Source organism: Alligator mississippiensis, chromosome 10 (assembly GCF_030867095.1).
Source record: "Alligator mississippiensis isolate rAllMis1 chromosome 10, rAllMis1, whole genome shotgun sequence".
Classification (NCBI taxonomy): Eukaryota; Metazoa; Chordata; order Crocodylia; family Alligatoridae; genus Alligator; species Alligator mississippiensis.
In genome coordinates, this window is record NC_081833.1 from 25,854,039 (window position 1) to 25,870,842 (window position 16,804).

Here is a 16,804-nt window from a genome sequence, read left to right on the forward strand (position 1 = left end):
CGAGGGTGGGCTGCCACTGTAGGCTTTGCCCCAGACACCAAACTTTGTTGGTACAGCACTGTATGTATTTAATTACTTCTGAGGATCGGGACCCAAGTGTCTTATGAGGAGGGCTGAGGAAACAGAAACCCAGGGTGGATGATCCAGGAATGTATTCAGGGATACAGAAACGGTGAGGTTGGGAGAGAAGGGTGCGGATAGAGAATGCATTTATGGGAGATGGGAGAAGATAATCAAGGTGTCTAGGGCGCTACCTCAAGAGCTGATGGGTCCCCATTCAATTCATAACACATTATTGAGGGATTTTTTTCCACTGGTCTCTCTTTGAGCTTGTATCAGGCCTAAAGGTTTGAGTCTGCTTGGGTTTTTTTTGTTTCAAAAGGATTTTTTTTTTCCTTATCTTTAGCCAAAATCATGAGCTGCACTGAAAAACACCCTACAAAGTTAGCTTAAAATCATAACTTAGAGGCTTTGTTATTTTTCTTCCTCTGCTTGATCCTGTAAAGAAATATGTTTTCCAGCTTTTCCACCACAGTCATGACAGAAATCCATTGTTTGAAAATTAAAGCTACAATTGTCATGTCACCACCTGAGTCCAGGAGCTGGGGCTTTAAGGAAAGGACTATTGTGAGCCTCCCAATCAAACTGAGAGAAGGCAGCACTATCTATGGATTATCAAGGCTGGAGACTTCCCGAAGGGTCTCAGAGATGTGCATTGTCAGGCCTCAGTTCAAAACCGAAGAGGCAGGAGTGCTGAATCTTTAGCAGAAATAAATTTTCTCCCAAGTGCTCCCAATCGTGAAAATGGTCCCAGAACCAGGAAGGTTTCACTGGTATTATCACAAATATCTGGTCATCTAAGACTTCAGCCTGAGATGAAATTATGAAGAATACACTATCTTTAACCTTTATTTGTTTATTTACTAGTTAAACAAAGTGTGTCCATCCTATCAGGGAGCAGAAACAAGATCAGATGACTCAAATGATCAGTCACAGATCACAAGTAACAATTGAAGGGAATACTGTGTAACTACTCATCAGTTGTAAATTATCCAGCAAATACATTGCAGCAAATAACAGAAATCAGAGGTGACGGCAAACAGTTCAGGAAGAGAAAAGGGGTTAAAAACAGAGTGATGACAAGTTACAATCAATCTCTCATCTGGCTCCAGCAAGACCCCAATGTACTTTCCCAGACAGCTTTGGCGGCCACAATTCATAGAAAACAAATATTCCTCTACTAATTCCTCCTTCAGTTTTACCCAGGAAGAGGGATTTTAATGACAAGCAGCCATACCCAGCATCATTAAAGTATTTGTTCAGAGGCAGGGGGAGCTCACCATTTGGATTCAAGAACTATAAGCCTGGTGCTTATTAGATAAACTTCTCTGAATTCTGTTAAGAGTCACTACAGGGAGACCCAGTAACACATTTTAGTAGTAGCTATATTGGATCTACTCCCCCACTCTCTCAAAGGAGCGGGGTCAGCATCTGCTGACCAAGGGAGGTCATTTCAAACCCAGCTGGGTTTTCAGGGCCTGAAGCCCAGCCATGTGAATACCACTTCCCCCACACACAATGATGACAATGGAGTCCAGGTCCATGGTCAAGTGCCCTTCCTGCTGCAGCCGCTGAAGGTGACCACTGTAGAGTAAGGCCAGGGAGGCTGCACAGGCTGGATCCACCAGTATCCGCTCATCATCTAGGAAATACCATCAGGAAGGAAGAAAGAAAGGAAGGAAGGAAAAAATCTGTCATCATCAAATGCACAATTTTTTTTACACACGAGCTACAGGAGGATCTTACTTAGCTACATGCCAGTACTAGGTTGTTATCTGGCTACTCACAGGAATAAAAAAAAACCCCAAAATAGCAATTTACTTTAAACTCTATACTGAGCCCAGTGCATGCCCAGAAGAGGCTTTCAGTTAGTTAGACCCAGCTCTCCCAATGTCTATATAGATCAGGCGCTTCAGTGGGGCTTTTATGGTGCTTTTATCTAATAGCTGATTGAATCAGCTATTAGATGAAAGCACCAAAAAGCCCCACTGAAGCACCTGATCTATACAGATGCTGCAGGGCCAGGTCAAACTAATATGCTGCTTCTTCTGGTTAAGCACGGGTTTCTTTCTGTCTTTCAGTCCCCTGCCCAGGCACTAGAGGGCAACATGATCACATGCACAAAGTTATGCCTATGTCTTATGCCAACAAAATACATCTGCGCCACCCCTAAACTTTCCACTAATATTAACACTCATTGCCATTAAGCTGTGCTCCACTTTACTGTGGAAACCCTGTTGTTCCCTACTTCAGCCACAGTTGGACCTATTGACATAGGCAAAACAGATTCTGTGGTTAAAATACAGCTGTGTTGAGAGGGGCTGACACAATGTGTTGGATCTGCTAGTCCATGTAATCACTGAATTAGATTTCTCCTTTCCCAGACCTATGGGGGAGAAAAATGTCAAATCCACCTACACCCCTATTCTCAGGAGCACCAGGAGAATCAAGAGACAACTTCTTTGTTCAAAAAAATGCACAGAGTAGATTGAGGTGGGCAAAATGCAGCCTGGGGGCTGGATGCAACCAGCCAGGCCATTCTGGTGCTCCTGAGAATAGGGGTGTAGGTGGATTTGACATTTTTCTCCCCCATAGGTCTGGGAAAGGAGAAATCTAATTCAGTGGGGCCCCTAAAATTTTTAGAAAATTAATACTTATCTGCCCCTGGCTGCCTGCTATGCAGCCCTCGATGGCTTGCCAAAACTCAGTAAGTGGCCCTCCACCCAAAATAATTGCCCACCCCTGGAGTAGATGCTAGAGTAGAAGTTACTGAAATAGCAGTGAGCTTGAGGAACCCCCCCTTTAACCACTAGATGGCAATATTAGCCTGCAGTAATCAACCAGAGAAGCCCAACAGTGTATAGGGGGCTTCCCAGAAAGCCCTGCTCACCCAAGAACTGCTCTATAGCTTGCACTGCTTCTGCATCCTCCACCAGCTGGGAGATGACCTGGCACTCACTGGCACACTGCAGTGCACGTGATGACACCCTCCTGGCTCCCAAACACTTTGCCACGCTGAGGAGGAAAGAAAGGAAAGAGCACCCTATTATTAGTGCCTAGAGCTGAACTGGTGTGTTGCTGGTAGGCTTGTGCAGAGCGGCTAGTACGGCAGTGCAAAGTTTTGGGTGGTGATTTGATTTGGAGGAGATTCAGCCCTATTTGGTGGCTGAATATCTGAATTGAATCAGATTAAAGGTCCAAATCGATTCGGAAAAGATTCGGAGAGCTTTGGTGATTTGGGCAGTCCTCGCCTGCTGAGGCAGGGAGATGCAGCCAGACTCCATGCTGGTAAGTAGGGGGCAGAGGAGGGGGGGCTGGAGGAGGTGAGAAGGGCCCATGGGGGGGACCCTTGCCAGGCCCCATCCCCAGCCTGCTCCCCCAGCCCCCCCTCCTGCTCCCCCAGCCCCTCCCCCCCGCCTCCATGGCTGCCCTGCTCGCCCCAGCTCCTGGTGCTTTAAAAAAAGCCCCCGCTCACCAGGTGCTGCCAGGCAGGGGGGCAATCCCCGCTGCCCCCCACTGCCCCATGCTGCATGGGGGGCTCTACCACAATCCCCCCTCCCCATACTCTCCTAGCCTCCCCCATGGCTGCCCTGCCTGCCCCAGCTCTGGCCCTTTAATAAAAAAAAAACAAAGCAAAAACCCTGCACTCACCGGCTCCTGCGGCGGCCTCGGGGCTTCTGGGGGCTCATGACAGAGCCCCACACACCACAGGGCAGTGGGGGGCAGCAGGCATCACCCCACACCAGGCAGCACCCAGTAAGTCCAGAGGTTTTTTTTAAAGGGCCAGGAGCTGGGGTGGGTGGGGTAGCCATGGAGGGGCTGGGAGAGTGGGTGGGGGGAATCGCTGGGGGGGGGGCTGGGGGAGCAGGCAGGGGATGGGGCCTGGCAGGGGTCCCCCCATGGTCCCCTCCTTGCTCCTCCAGCCTCCCCGCCCCCGCTTCTGCTTACCAGGTCGGAGTCTGGGTCCAGCTCCCTGCTGTGGCGGGCGAGGACTGCCTGAAGCGCCAAAGCTCTCCAAATCTTTTCTGAATCAATTCATAGATTCATAGATTCATAGATGTTAGGGTCGGAAGGGACCTCAATAGATCATCAAGTCCGACCCCCTGCATAAGCAAGAAAGAGTGCTGGGTCTAGATGACCCCAGCTAGATACTCGTCTAACCTCCTCTTGAAGACCCCCAGGGTAGGGGAGAGCACCACCTCCCTTGGGAGCCCGTTCCAGACCTTGGCCGCTCGAACTGTGAAGAAGTTCTTCCAGACCTTCACAAGGTCGCCTCTCAACCTTCTCTTGCGGAGGCTGAAAAGGTCCAGTTTCTCTAGTCTCTCCTCGTAGGGCTTGGTCTGCAGGCCCTTGACCATACGAGTTGCCCTTCTCTGGACCCTCTCCAGGTTATCCGCATCCTTCTTGAAGTGTGGCGCCCAGAATTGCACACAGTACTCCAACTACGGTCTGACCAGCGCCCCTATAGAGGGGAAGTATCACCTCCCTGGACCTATTTGTCATGCATCTGCTGATGCACGATAAAGTGCCATTGGCTTTTCTGATGGCTTCGTCACACTGCCGGCTCATGTTCATCTTGGAGTCCACTAGGACTCCAAGATCCCTTTCCACCTCTGTGCCACCCAGCAGGTCATTCCCTAAGCTGTAGGTGTGCTGGACATTTTTCCTCCCTAGGTGCAGCACTTTGCATTTCTCCTTGTTGAACTGCATCCTGTTGTTTTCTGCCCACTTGTCCAACCTATCCAGGTCTGCCTGCAGCTGTTCCCTGCCCTCCGGCGTGTCCACTTCTCCCCATAGCTTTGTGTCATCTGCAAACTTGGACAGAGTACATTTCACTCCCACATCCAAGTCGCTGATGAAGACATTAAAGAGTATCGGTCCAAGGACCGAACCCTGCGGGACCCCGCTGCCCACGCCCTTCCAGGTTGAGACCGACCCATCTACTACGACTCTTTGGGTGCGACCCTCTAGCCAATTCGCCACCCACCGGACTGTGCAGTCATCCACATCACAGCCTCTTAACTTGTTCACCAGTATGGGGTGGGATACCGTATCGAAGGCCTTCCTGAAGTCTAAGTATACGACATCCACCCCTCCTCCTGTGTCCAGGCGTTTCGTAACCTGGTCATAGAAAGAGACTAGGTTGGTCAGGCATGATCTGCCCGCCACAAACCCATGCTGGTTTCCCCTCAGCATAATTTGTCCTGCCAGGCTTTCACAAATGTGAGCCTTGATAATTTTTTCAAATACTTTACCAAGGATGGAGGTGAGACTGACCGGCCTATAGTTGCCCGGGTCCTCCTTCCTCCCCTTTTTGAAAATGGGGACCACGTTAGCTCTTTTCCAGTCCTCTGGGACTTGGCCCGTGCGCCACGAGCATTCGAATATTCCCACCAGTGGCTCTGCAATGATGTCGGCCAGTGCCTTCAGCACCCTCGGATGGAGCCCATCCGGGCCTGCCGACTTAAAGGCATCCAGTTCTTCCAAGTGACTCTGCACCACCTCAGGATCTACGTATGGAAGTCTGGCGCCTTGCTGCTGCCTCTCTACAACCCCAGTGAGAGACTTGTCGTGCCCCTCGCTTAGGAACACTGAGGCAAAGAACTCGTTGAGGAATTCAGCCTTGTCCCCCCATCTGTCACCAATTGTTTCTGCCCATTTAGCAGCGGTCCTATTCCTCCCTGGGCCTTCCTTTTACTCCCAATATATCTAAAAAACAATTTCTTGTTGTCCTTTACTTGGGTTGCCATCCTCAGCTCCATGGTAGCTTTGGCCCGCCTAACTGCCTCCCTACAAGCACGAGCAGAGGAGGTATATTCATCTTTAGTGATCTCACCCTGTTTCCACTTTTTATGTGCTCCCCTTTTGGCCCTTAGGCTGTCCTGGATTTCTCTGGTCAGCCATGGAAGCCTCCTGGCCCCTTTCCCTCTTTTGCCTCGCTCGGGGATCGTCTTGCTTTGTGCCCAAAGGATCGTTTCCTTTAGGCACAGCCACCCTTCTTGGGCACCCATCCCATCAAAACTCCTACTCTGCAGTGCTTCCTTGACTAATCGCCTGAGTGCAATGAGATCAGCTTTCCTAAAGTCTAGCACTTTCACCCTACTAATTACCTTACCCACTCGCCGTCTTATGTTGAATTCTATTATAAGGTGATCACTGTCTCCCAGATAGCTACCGATCTGGAGGTCCCCTATCATGTCATCTCCCGTTGCCAATACCAGATCCAGTATGGCATTCCCCCTAGTGGGACCATGCACCTCCTGTGTCAGGTGGAGGTCCTGTACACAGGTTAGAAACCTGCGTGAGCGATGGGACCTTGCTGTCTGCGTCTCCCAGCAGATGTCCGGGTAGTTTAGGTCCCCCATGACTACCGCCTCTTTAGCTTTTATGGTCTCCAAGATTCAGAGAGCTTCAAATTGATTTGGTCCTTTTAATTGGTCCCCTGATTCGGTTCGGATTCGAAAATTCGGCCACCAAATCGGGCCGAATCTTCTCTGAATCAAATCAGCACCTGAAGCTTCGCACAGCCCTAGTGGCTGGCTACCCCCAGCTTCTGAGGGACGTCCTCCCACCACACACCATAGGCAGCTAGGTCAGATATGATGCAAACTTGCCTTAACCTGGAGTGAAAGGAAACCACCTCAAGGTGAAGAGGGGTTTTCAGGGCCTGTTCAGTCCCTGGCCCCTCTGCTGGCACTGCCCCAAAAGGGGAGAGTCAGTGCCAACTTGGTTGCTTGTCTGTAATGTGAAGTCTTCTCTGTTAGGTGTTGGATTGAGACTTAGCAGCTCATTGCTTATAAGGCCAGCAAAGCACCATTGCGCAGTTGGACTCTCTCACTTTTCTGGGGCTGTAATATCTCCCTGATGGTCTACAGTGGGAGCATGGATAATGGTAAATAGCAGGGGTGTCAATATACAGCCCACAGGCTGGATTCACCCCACAAAGACAATCTATGCAGCCTACTTCAGGCTGCCAGAAGTGGGGGGCATGGCCTCCCAGAGAATTCAGGGCCCTTTGGCAAATTTAAACACAGTCCTGGGAAGTCAATAGCAAATGCAGATGCACTGAGTTGTTTGCCATTATCCTGTCCTGCATTCACTGTTCCTCCCCCCTCTGAAGTTCTGGTGCTAGAATCCTCATCTGATCCTGCTCTCCAGGCAGACGACATATGACTGCTAAGAATCCCGTGTCAGCCTAAACAGGGTATGGCCTTCAGCAGAGGTTGCAGATGAATTTAAGCCATTCGTTACATGTCAGCATGAACTTTCTGCCCTTAAAGGATGCCTCCTATGGGGTAACCAAGTGGTCATTCCCAATGCAGGTTGAACACGAGTTCTCAACGCTCTCCACACTGGACATCTGGGGATTGTTCACATGAAAGCACTTGCCAGAGGTTACATTTGGTGGCTAAGGTTAGATGCTGACATTGAGTAAACAGTAAGAAGGTGTGAACCATGCCAAGCTACATGCCATGCATCAGCTAAGGTTCCAGTTCATCCATGGGAAGTAACCAGGATACCATGGTTTCATCTGCACATACATTTTGTTGGTCCTTTCCAAGGCCAGATATTCTTTATTGTTGTTGATCCTTTCTCAAAGTGGTTGGAAATTTTTTCTGTTGCATCAATGACTTCACACACTTTAATACGTGTTTTATGGCAGCTGTTCTCACCTCATGGTCTTCCAAATACCATTGTGTCTGACAATGCTGCACAATTCACTTCTGCAGAATTTAAGAAGTTTACAGAGAGGAATCTTATCTGTCATACCACCTGTCATCAAAAGGGCATGCCAAGCAGATGGTCCAAACTACTAAAGGTGCATTGAAGCAAATTGCTGATGGTGATTAGAACCAACAATTAGTGAATTTCTTACCACATCAACATGTAACTCCATGCACTGCTACATGTCACAGTCCTGCAGACCCGCTAGTGAACCATCAGCTAAAAACTTGTTTGAATCGGCTTTACCCAGATCTGGTAGCCAAATACCAGACAAGGCAAGAAATCCAGTTCTCCTAGAAACTGGATCTTTCACCTATAAAAACCCTTTGAGCCAGATGAACCTGTGTACATCCAAAACTATGTGACTGGGATGCAGTGGATGCCTGCACCTGTCCTTGGAGCTACCAGGTCAGCATCATGTGAGATCCAGACTCCAGATGGAGAAACGCTTCCCAGACATATTGGCCAAATGCGGGATCGAGTCTCAGACAATGTGACTTCTGCAATACCAGAAGGAGTTGCACTGCCAGTGAAACCAGTTCTGACAAGTCCGTCATCTACTGTTTTAGACTCGTCAACACTTCCAGTTGTTGAAGCTACTCTAGAACAGCTGAAGGAGCCTATTGCTGTTGCCAGTGAAATGTCTGTTACCCCTGAAGTGGGCCATACAAGATGGGTCACTGTCCAGCCCAAATACTTATGGAACTACATACCTAAGGGGGAGGGGTGTAGTGTATTGAGTGCCTGTTTATATGTTCTGTGCTCCATCAGCAGAAGGTGCTGCCCAAATGGAATGATTTCCCTCACCTATTTGAGGAGTAAACAGAACAACCCAGCCTCCAGAGCTGTCAAACCTCACAACAGGAGGTTTTCCCCATTCAGGGCCCACCAGTTGTACATAACAGTCCCATTCCAACCCAGCTCACCTACCTGGTAATATCCGGCAGGGTGACCAGCTGCCCAGCCCGGACTGCTGCATTGAAGCTGTCAGCTCCTCTGGTTTCCACTGCAATGATGGGTATGTCCAGCCAGCCCACATCCTGCAGGCCGGCCACCACTCCAGCTAGCAGCCCTCCACCTCCTACCGACAGGATGATGGCTCCTGGCTTGGTGTCTAGAGAGTCTTTCAGCTCCCTAACCAGGCTAGCATGTCCCTTCCTGTGGGAACAGGATGGCATCTAAGCAACCATGAGAAACCAACCCATGGACAGCCTCCATACCAAGCCTCCCCATTTTGCTGGCTGAGGGCCAGAATCTGAACATGTGTCCATGGAGGGGTTGAGACTCCCTGTCTCAAGCTATTTTAGCTTCATTTGCAAAGGGAAGGTGGTCAAGGCACATGCTGCTGACCAGGTCTCTCAGTAGCATGAGCCAAGCAAAGTCAGCAGAGGGTTGGGAACATGAATGCATGGATGAAAGGATGGAGATAGAGACGAGTATGGGATGAAGGACGAGGGACAAGAATTCTATTTTCTGAAAACTGTCAAGTTTTCAACATTTGTTTTTGTTCCAACATAAACTGAAAATGTAACTAGTCACAGCTCTCCATCTCTCCTGTCAGAGCTTTTCCACTTCCACACTGTATAAAAACTCAATATGAACTGAATACAAGACAGGCTATATCTATATGCTGGCAACTGAGACTTTTGCCAGATGTTCTGGAGATCCAGGACTGAGCATTTACTCTGCTTGAATCAGAGCAGGCACTGGCACCCAGGGCTCCCATATCCCCTAGTAGCAAATTAACCCTTGGGCTATCAGATGTTCTGGCAGAGGCTTCTCTCACTCCCCAATTCAAGTGTCTTCAGAAAGCACATGTGTCCACAACAGGGTTGATTTTGATTAATAGGCACTTTCTGACAAGAAGAAAATAACTGAAAAACTCCAGCTAAGATCCAGCAAGGAGAGCACAATTTCCCAGTTTCCTGCTTAGGGCCATCCCTTGGAGGCAGCTGCAGGATTTCTTGGCTTGTCTACACTTTATCTACCAATTCTCACATGTCACTGAGCCATTTCTGCCCACCTCTGCCCTGCTAGTCCTGCCATCTTTTTTGTGGATGGCATCCTTCTCCCAGTATCAGTGTTAGGAAATGACCCACCCAGTGTCCCCAGAGAAAGCAAGATGGAAGCAACCCCAGCCTCTGACTTCATGTTGCCATCCTACAGGAGGGTGGGGAAGCCATGTGAGAAGAGACCATGCAGGACCACAGGAGAGGACATGAGTTGTGACTGCAAGGAAGCAACGGGCCCAGTGTCTCATTCCTGGATGAACTTCTGCCTCACCTATGGCTAGAGGAGGCTTCATCACCCCAAGGCAAGGGATGAGTGCTTGAAATAACCCCCAAGAGAGCAGAGCCCTGCACACACATGCATTTCATTCCACTGAGTCCCTTCCCCCCATGGCATACACTGAGCCAAGGAAACTCTCAGGCTCATAGTTGGACATCTGCTTAAGTGTCTTTCTGAATTGGGCCCTACGGGTTTCCCCACAGCTCAGGTTCTGATACAGCGAGGCAGAGACACAACTAGCAATGGCTGCTGAGCACAAGGCAGAGACCAACACGTCAGCCCCATAGAGACCCCCATTCTTTGGGATCTATACCAACCCCCACTTGCTCTACGCCTGCTGTCTACAGTGCACATAGCTGAGATCTGGTTATGATGAGCAGCTCCCCACTCTGGAATTGGGCAGCTGATGTGCAGCTGCTGGGCTAGGCAAACCCAGGCCTGGATGCACCCACTGCCCCAGAGTGCCTGGCACCCAGCCAGGCCTGCAGGCAGGCACTGGAACTTTGTGAACCCAGGAACATCTCAGTGTTTTCTGCCTCACCGTGCCAGTCTCTCCTTTGTGCTAGAGGCTGGCTTATTCCTGATCTCACACAGGCGTCAATCAGAAACAAGGCCCTGATTTGGTACCGTGGCTTCAAGGGAGTCACTGATGAAATAACTATGAGCAAGCCAGCACAAGCCATGGGAATTACAGCCAATGCTTGAAAGAAAGAGAAGGGGAAACCTGCAAGGGAAACAGAGAACAGGGATGGCCAGAACAGAGTGATTCCTCAGACATGGCCCCAGGGAGCAGGGAGGGCAGTGAGGCCCCAGGGGTGAAGGGATATATGCCTGACCTCTCTCACCAGATCAAAGGATGGTCAAAGGGATGGATGCTGATCCAGCCTTCTGTCTCTGCTAGTGCCAAAGCTCTGATGTTGGCATCATCCCAGACCTGCCGGTACAATGAAGCAGAGGAGACTTTATGAATATGCTGCCTTCACCAGCCATTGCTCACTCACCCAGGGACACCTAGCAGCCATGTACACTGAGAACCCTCCAGGGCCAGGACTATCTTTCCATGATGCCTACAACCAGCATCTAGCATGGCTGGGCCCTGATCATTGGAGACAGCTAGGCGTGGGCACCCTGTCTTGCTTCCTGCAGAAACCAGCCAGGGATGATTCCATTATAACAAAAGGGCCAGATCCCCTGTTGTGCTGAAGCACCTATGATTTGGGTAGTCTATAAGATGCAAGCCTACACTGCCTTCATGCTGAAGTCAGTCAGGAGTCATACTGGTTCACCACATTATGCCAACAGAAAGCCGGGGAAGGAGGAGAATCAGGTTCCAAGATGTTTTGATCATGTGTGAAAACACAGGGACCAGAACTAATACATCAGGGCAAATCCTGCTCCTCTTTACATCCCTGAAGACACATTATTCTTCTGATTTGCCTTAGGTTGCCAGGAACGAATGAGGATGGGATTTGGCCCATCATGTTACATTACTGTATGCAATATTGTCTCAGTACCACTTTAGAGTAAGTCCAATGCTGGGAAAAGTAGAAACATAGGGTGAGACAGGCCCCTGGGATGGTCCATTTCCAGAGGGCAACATCCTAGAATTGCACAGGTGCACAGCCCCAGCCTTCTTCAGCAGTTATTGTACGCACTACTGTTCTGCTGGGGCTTGCTAAGCATGGTTTTTAACCCACGTTCCCAGGTACCTTGCCAAAAACTTCCACCTCTGCCCCATGCTCTTTCAGCTGCTGCGACATAGCCTCTGAGGTGTTGCCGGGAACCACAATGGTGGCAGGGATCCCCAGCTTCCTGGCAGCATAGGCGGTGGCAAGCCCAGCATTCCCCCCTGCAGAAACAGGGAGGCAAAGTTCAGCAAACACCAGGGGAGGAGATAAAGGGACCACCAAGGGCCACAGGAGCGGCTAAAGATCAAATTCATGGACTTATGGATTTTGGTCACATTCCCTGGAATGGACATTGCCCCACGTCTCAGCATGCACATGCCTAGATGGGGGATATTTGGATCTGGGGCTCAGGCCTGGCTCTACCACGAAGCAGGCTGTAGAGCACAGGGTGATGACCGTGGGGCATTGTGACCCCTTGGTACAGACCTCACAGCATCCATCTTGGCACTTCCCCATGTGGGGATGGAAATGATCATGGGGAGACGGTCCCCTCAGCCAGAGGTGTCAGGGAGCTGTGAGTGGCACCAGGACACTAGATTGAGCCTCAAACAGACCTGGGATTGGACTGTTCAAATAAAGCAATGTTAATGTGCCAGCCTGGAAACTCTACTCCTATTCGTCTTCAGTGCACGCACCACACAGACATGACCAGACACCATCTGTCTCTGGGAGGGGGGGAGAAGGGACAGGGAGGGGGCAAGGCCTGAAGTCAAAGGGGTGCTAGAGCCATGGGATCTGTAAGTTAACACACTGCATATAATTACCCTTTGCTGTCTGGGGAGCTTTTCCTCATGGGGGTTTATTTTCTCCCTAGTCTCTGGATGTTGTAATGACCCAGGTAACACTAAGGAGAGTGCGGTGAGAACCCACCAAACCAACCCAATCCCTCTGAACCACCAGAATAGCCTATGCTGAGTAACAGTGCAGCTGACAGGGATGTGAGCGTGAACTTCCTGCTTTCCATGCCATTGTATCTCTCATTTAGGCTTGATCCCTCCTTCTTGATCCAGGACTTATATCTCATATTCCATTCCCAAACCTGCTGTCCTCTCTGTTTATCACTAGGGCCAGAAATGCTAAGTCATGGGTCTAAAATGAGACATATAGCTAGGAAACCTGGCATCGTCACACAGAGCTTCCCTCTGCCTGGGAGACTTTCTGAGGGCCAGATGTGAGTGTCTTCTGTCCTGTATTGGGATGCCCATATGCAGGCCATGGAAGGGTGGGCATTGAGGTAGTTTTCTCCCTCTGTTTTAAACAAATCTCCATCTGTGAGCAAGGAGCTCTGGGGCCATCTCCTCCAGGAGTCAGGTGATAGATGAGAAGGACCATGCCTTGCCGCACATCCCAAGAAAGAAGAATATCTTAAGCTGAATTTACCTGATGAACAAACAAAATGTTTGCATCCCTTCTTGGCAGCCTGAAATCAGAGAGAGGAAAGTTTAGCGTTCACATTACTCATCTTTCACATTTCAGCTATGTTCCAAACACGGGTCAGAAGGAAGTTGCACAGATTGTATTACACAGACAGTTCCTCACTTCCTCCAACTCCACAGTCACACTTTTGTGCCACCTACACATGGGCTCTGCACCCTTAGACATACCCAAGAGCATCTTGTTCCACTTCACACATGCACACACAAACACACAACTGCACTTTGCAGGGCTATGCACACACAAACACTAATGCATTCAACCCCATTTTGCAAACCCATACAAATCCATGTTGTACCCCACACACATGCTATAGCATTTTTCCCACCAGACATATAGGTCCAAATTAATTTTGCATCACCTGCAGATGCAATCTACACTATTTCACAAGCAAACAGAAGCTCATTCAACACTCACTGTGTGTGCATGAACTCACCTCCCCCCCCCCCACCACCACACACTTTGCTCCCCCAACTTAGCACACACAAATACACACATATACTTCTGCTCTACATACTCATGGCACATTACTTATGCCACCAAAGGCTGCCAGATAACAAATGTCACTACAGGGATATTGGAACTTACTCATCCCTATGTGATGCTTACCTCCTGACAGAAGTAGCCGATGCCTCGTATCTTGAAGGAGCCTGATGGTTGGACGTTCTCCATCTTCATGAACACCTTGGTGCCTGCAGCCTTTGACAGAGCCAGGCTCTCCAACACAGGAGTAACCACATGGAACTTTCTCCCATCTGTCTCCACTGGTATTGCCATCAGTGCCACAGCAGACACCTACAGATGGACAAGGTATATGCCAAGGCAATGAGAGAAGGCTGGAGAGACTAGAGGTCCTATGTTACTCTGGGTTACACCAGCGTAGATCTCCCCTGACTGGAAGTTAATGGAGCTATCTTGAATTTGCATTGGCATAGGTGAAATGATCCAGCCTACAGCTTTCATTGAACCACACTCAGAGAAGGGCACAGGAAAATCTAGCAGGGTGAAATTTGCTCTTTCGGCTTGGCCATGAAGTCAAACTGACAGCAAGAGCAAAGTCTGGCTTAAAATCTCCCTACATGTCCAAAGCTTATTGCTAGCACCTTAGAGATAATGACCAGATTGCTGTGCTGTTCTGCTCTAGGTTACTCCATGCCAAGATGGTTCAAAATCCCCTTGAGAAAATTTCATCCCTGAATAAGAGACAAAGGGGTTTCTTCTGTGTTCACATGTGCTGGGGCTTTTGACATTGCCTTGTTCTCAGAGTAGTTCAATGCAGTTCCTTCTGCTTTTCAGTTTCACTAAAAGGCAACTTTAATCTGCCTTTCCTTAAGTGCAATTTCCAGCATGGAGGGCCTCACCAAGGGCCAAGGGATTGTTGGGATATGGCTGGTGGTTGGGTTGATCTTTGGGAGAGGAGCTTCTCATGCTGTGTAATGCTGCTTATAGAGATCAAGCAAACTTATGTCATTGATGGAGAGTGCATCTGGGCCCTTTTACACAGAGATCAAAAACATACTAACAGGAAACTGGATGGAAGGAGAAAATACTGGTGATCATTACAATGAACAAGAAGCTTCACAAGTCATGGCAACATACTGGTTGCTCTGCCTGTAAACTCAGGAGGAAATACCACCACCACAGACAGAAGACTATTTCTAACACTGGCTTCCAAATCAGTCCGCCCACCCAGGGATCTCTTCCTCCCCAGGGGAAAGTCAGGCAGACAGGTGGACCTGAAGGCTCTTCAGATTTAGACACTAGCAAACTCAGGAAGGAAATGAGTCCCACATCCAGGCTTCTCTTCCAGAAAGCATGCCTAGCTGCCACGCCACGTCCATGTATTGCAGGTGGGGGTGATAGCTGGAGCATTTCCACTAGGCTAAAGTGCCTCAGCATCCTAAAGGGAAGCCTCTCTAGCACTGGGGTCTCAACTACTTTGGACTTTCATGATTAAACCCAAATCCTTAGGCTTCCCCCAGGCATCACTCAGCTGACAGTGAAGTTCACAAAGCATGGACCTGCTGCAGGGCTGCTATACAGTGCACTAGCTGTTCCAGAGGTCTGAATGTGCTGTCTCTCAGACACCCTGTGGCAGTGATATAAATAGGGGATGTGAAAGGCACAATAAAGGAGACCCAGCCCCCTATAACTGCAGGAAAGGACTCAGCGTCTGTGCTCAGTGCAGGTGATAAGGAACACACTTGGCAGGTGCTGTCACCTGGGAATCCTAAAGCAGCCATGGATGCAGTAAATGAGCAAACCTTGGAGACAGGTGATGGACTTATTATATTTATGCTAGGCACTTACACAGCCTCTGCAATGCCTCCTGGCCCATCCTGCAACACCTTTTGCCACAGCTCTGCCCACCTTGCTCCATGTTAGACACTGGCAGCCTGATTTTCATTTACTCTGTTCCTGTGCTGGGAATAGAAATGATGCAAGGAGAACAGCCTAAGCTACCTTTGTAGTCCATATACTCAAGGGCTCCTGGTGTAATTTAGAGCAAACTTTGAGCTGCTCTAACATACAGCACTTTCCAGAGCCTCAGTGGAAGCAAGAAGTAATACAGTGCACTTCAGCCACATCCTCTCCCTGCCCCTAACTTGCTTCCTATCCCATGGCCTGGAAATAAGGTTACTGTAAAGCCCTCATGCCAGTTCCATGCCAACTATTGCCATGCCTGCCTCTTAAGACATTCGTATGCTACCAGAGGAGCAGAAAGAGAATTGGCAAACTGGGATTTGACCCTTTGGCAAACCCCAACAGTGCTCCTGAAGAACTGGAAGCCCATCTGCCTGCCTGTCTGATCAAACCTCTCGCCAGAGCATCAAGGTGATTTTTAAATAAATCAGAATGTCATTTTTACTGGAAAACAGGGCACCAGCTCCCACCTCCACCTCTGGGATTTCCTTTCTACCCAAATCAAGGATTCTTCTTCCTGAGCTGCTCTCTATATTCTCCAGAAGGCAGATCTGAGAGCACAGCATCACGCAGCAATAAAAGGCGGCTGCAACCCATGCAGTCTCCAAATATTCAGAGTTCCCCAGATCAGAAGCTTTAACTAGGTGTCAAAGGCTTGACCACCTGAGGGCTGCAGAAATAGAGTAAAGATCACTCATTTCTCATTTACTGCCTCCAAGGCTCCCACCCCCACTTTATACTGTGCTCCTCCATACTCCAAAGTAAAGCTTTCTCTTATATCTCTCTCCAACTCCAGCTGCTAGGGAAACAGGACAGTCTCCTTTATGTGCAGGAGAGACCGTCTTGGTTCAGGGAGGGTTGAAAATATTAGTCCCTGAAAGAACCAGGCTGCAGCAAAACAAGTGGCCTGGAGACACCCCCGGAAGCAAGCACGGGATTGGCTCCTGGACTTCAAGCACTCCAAGCCCTCTTTAGCGATGTCCCCAGCTGCTTTGACTGTCAGCAGGCTTGCATAGTGGCAGTGACTGTCCCTGGGTTTTTGTTCTGCCTGCAAGCTTCCTAGTAGGAATATTTACCTTGATTCACGCTGAGCTTTTTCCAGACCCCAAGGAAACAACTTCCCTGCACACAGAGATGGAAAGGAGTCAGTGACCCGGACCAGTGCACAACAGAGCAAAGTTGAA

At 49.3% G+C, this 16,804-nt stretch overlaps 1 protein-coding gene across 1 annotated transcript; it reads right to left on the reverse strand.

Annotated features, from left to right (window-relative positions):
- Positions 1-900: 900 nt before the first annotated feature.
- Positions 901-16,804, reverse strand: SDSL (serine dehydratase like). The gene is made up of 8 exons (XM_006265822.4): positions 16,697-16,804; positions 13,806-13,991; positions 13,143-13,182; positions 11,784-11,923; positions 10,920-11,008; positions 8,716-8,943; positions 2,951-3,075; positions 901-1,702 (listed from the first exon to the last, which is right to left on the reverse strand). Exons 2-8 carry the CDS (start codon positions 13,971-13,973, stop codon positions 1,509-1,511), a joined length of 984 nt encoding a protein of 327 aa, XP_006265884.1. The 5' UTR covers positions 13,974-13,991; positions 16,697-16,804; the 3' UTR covers positions 901-1,508.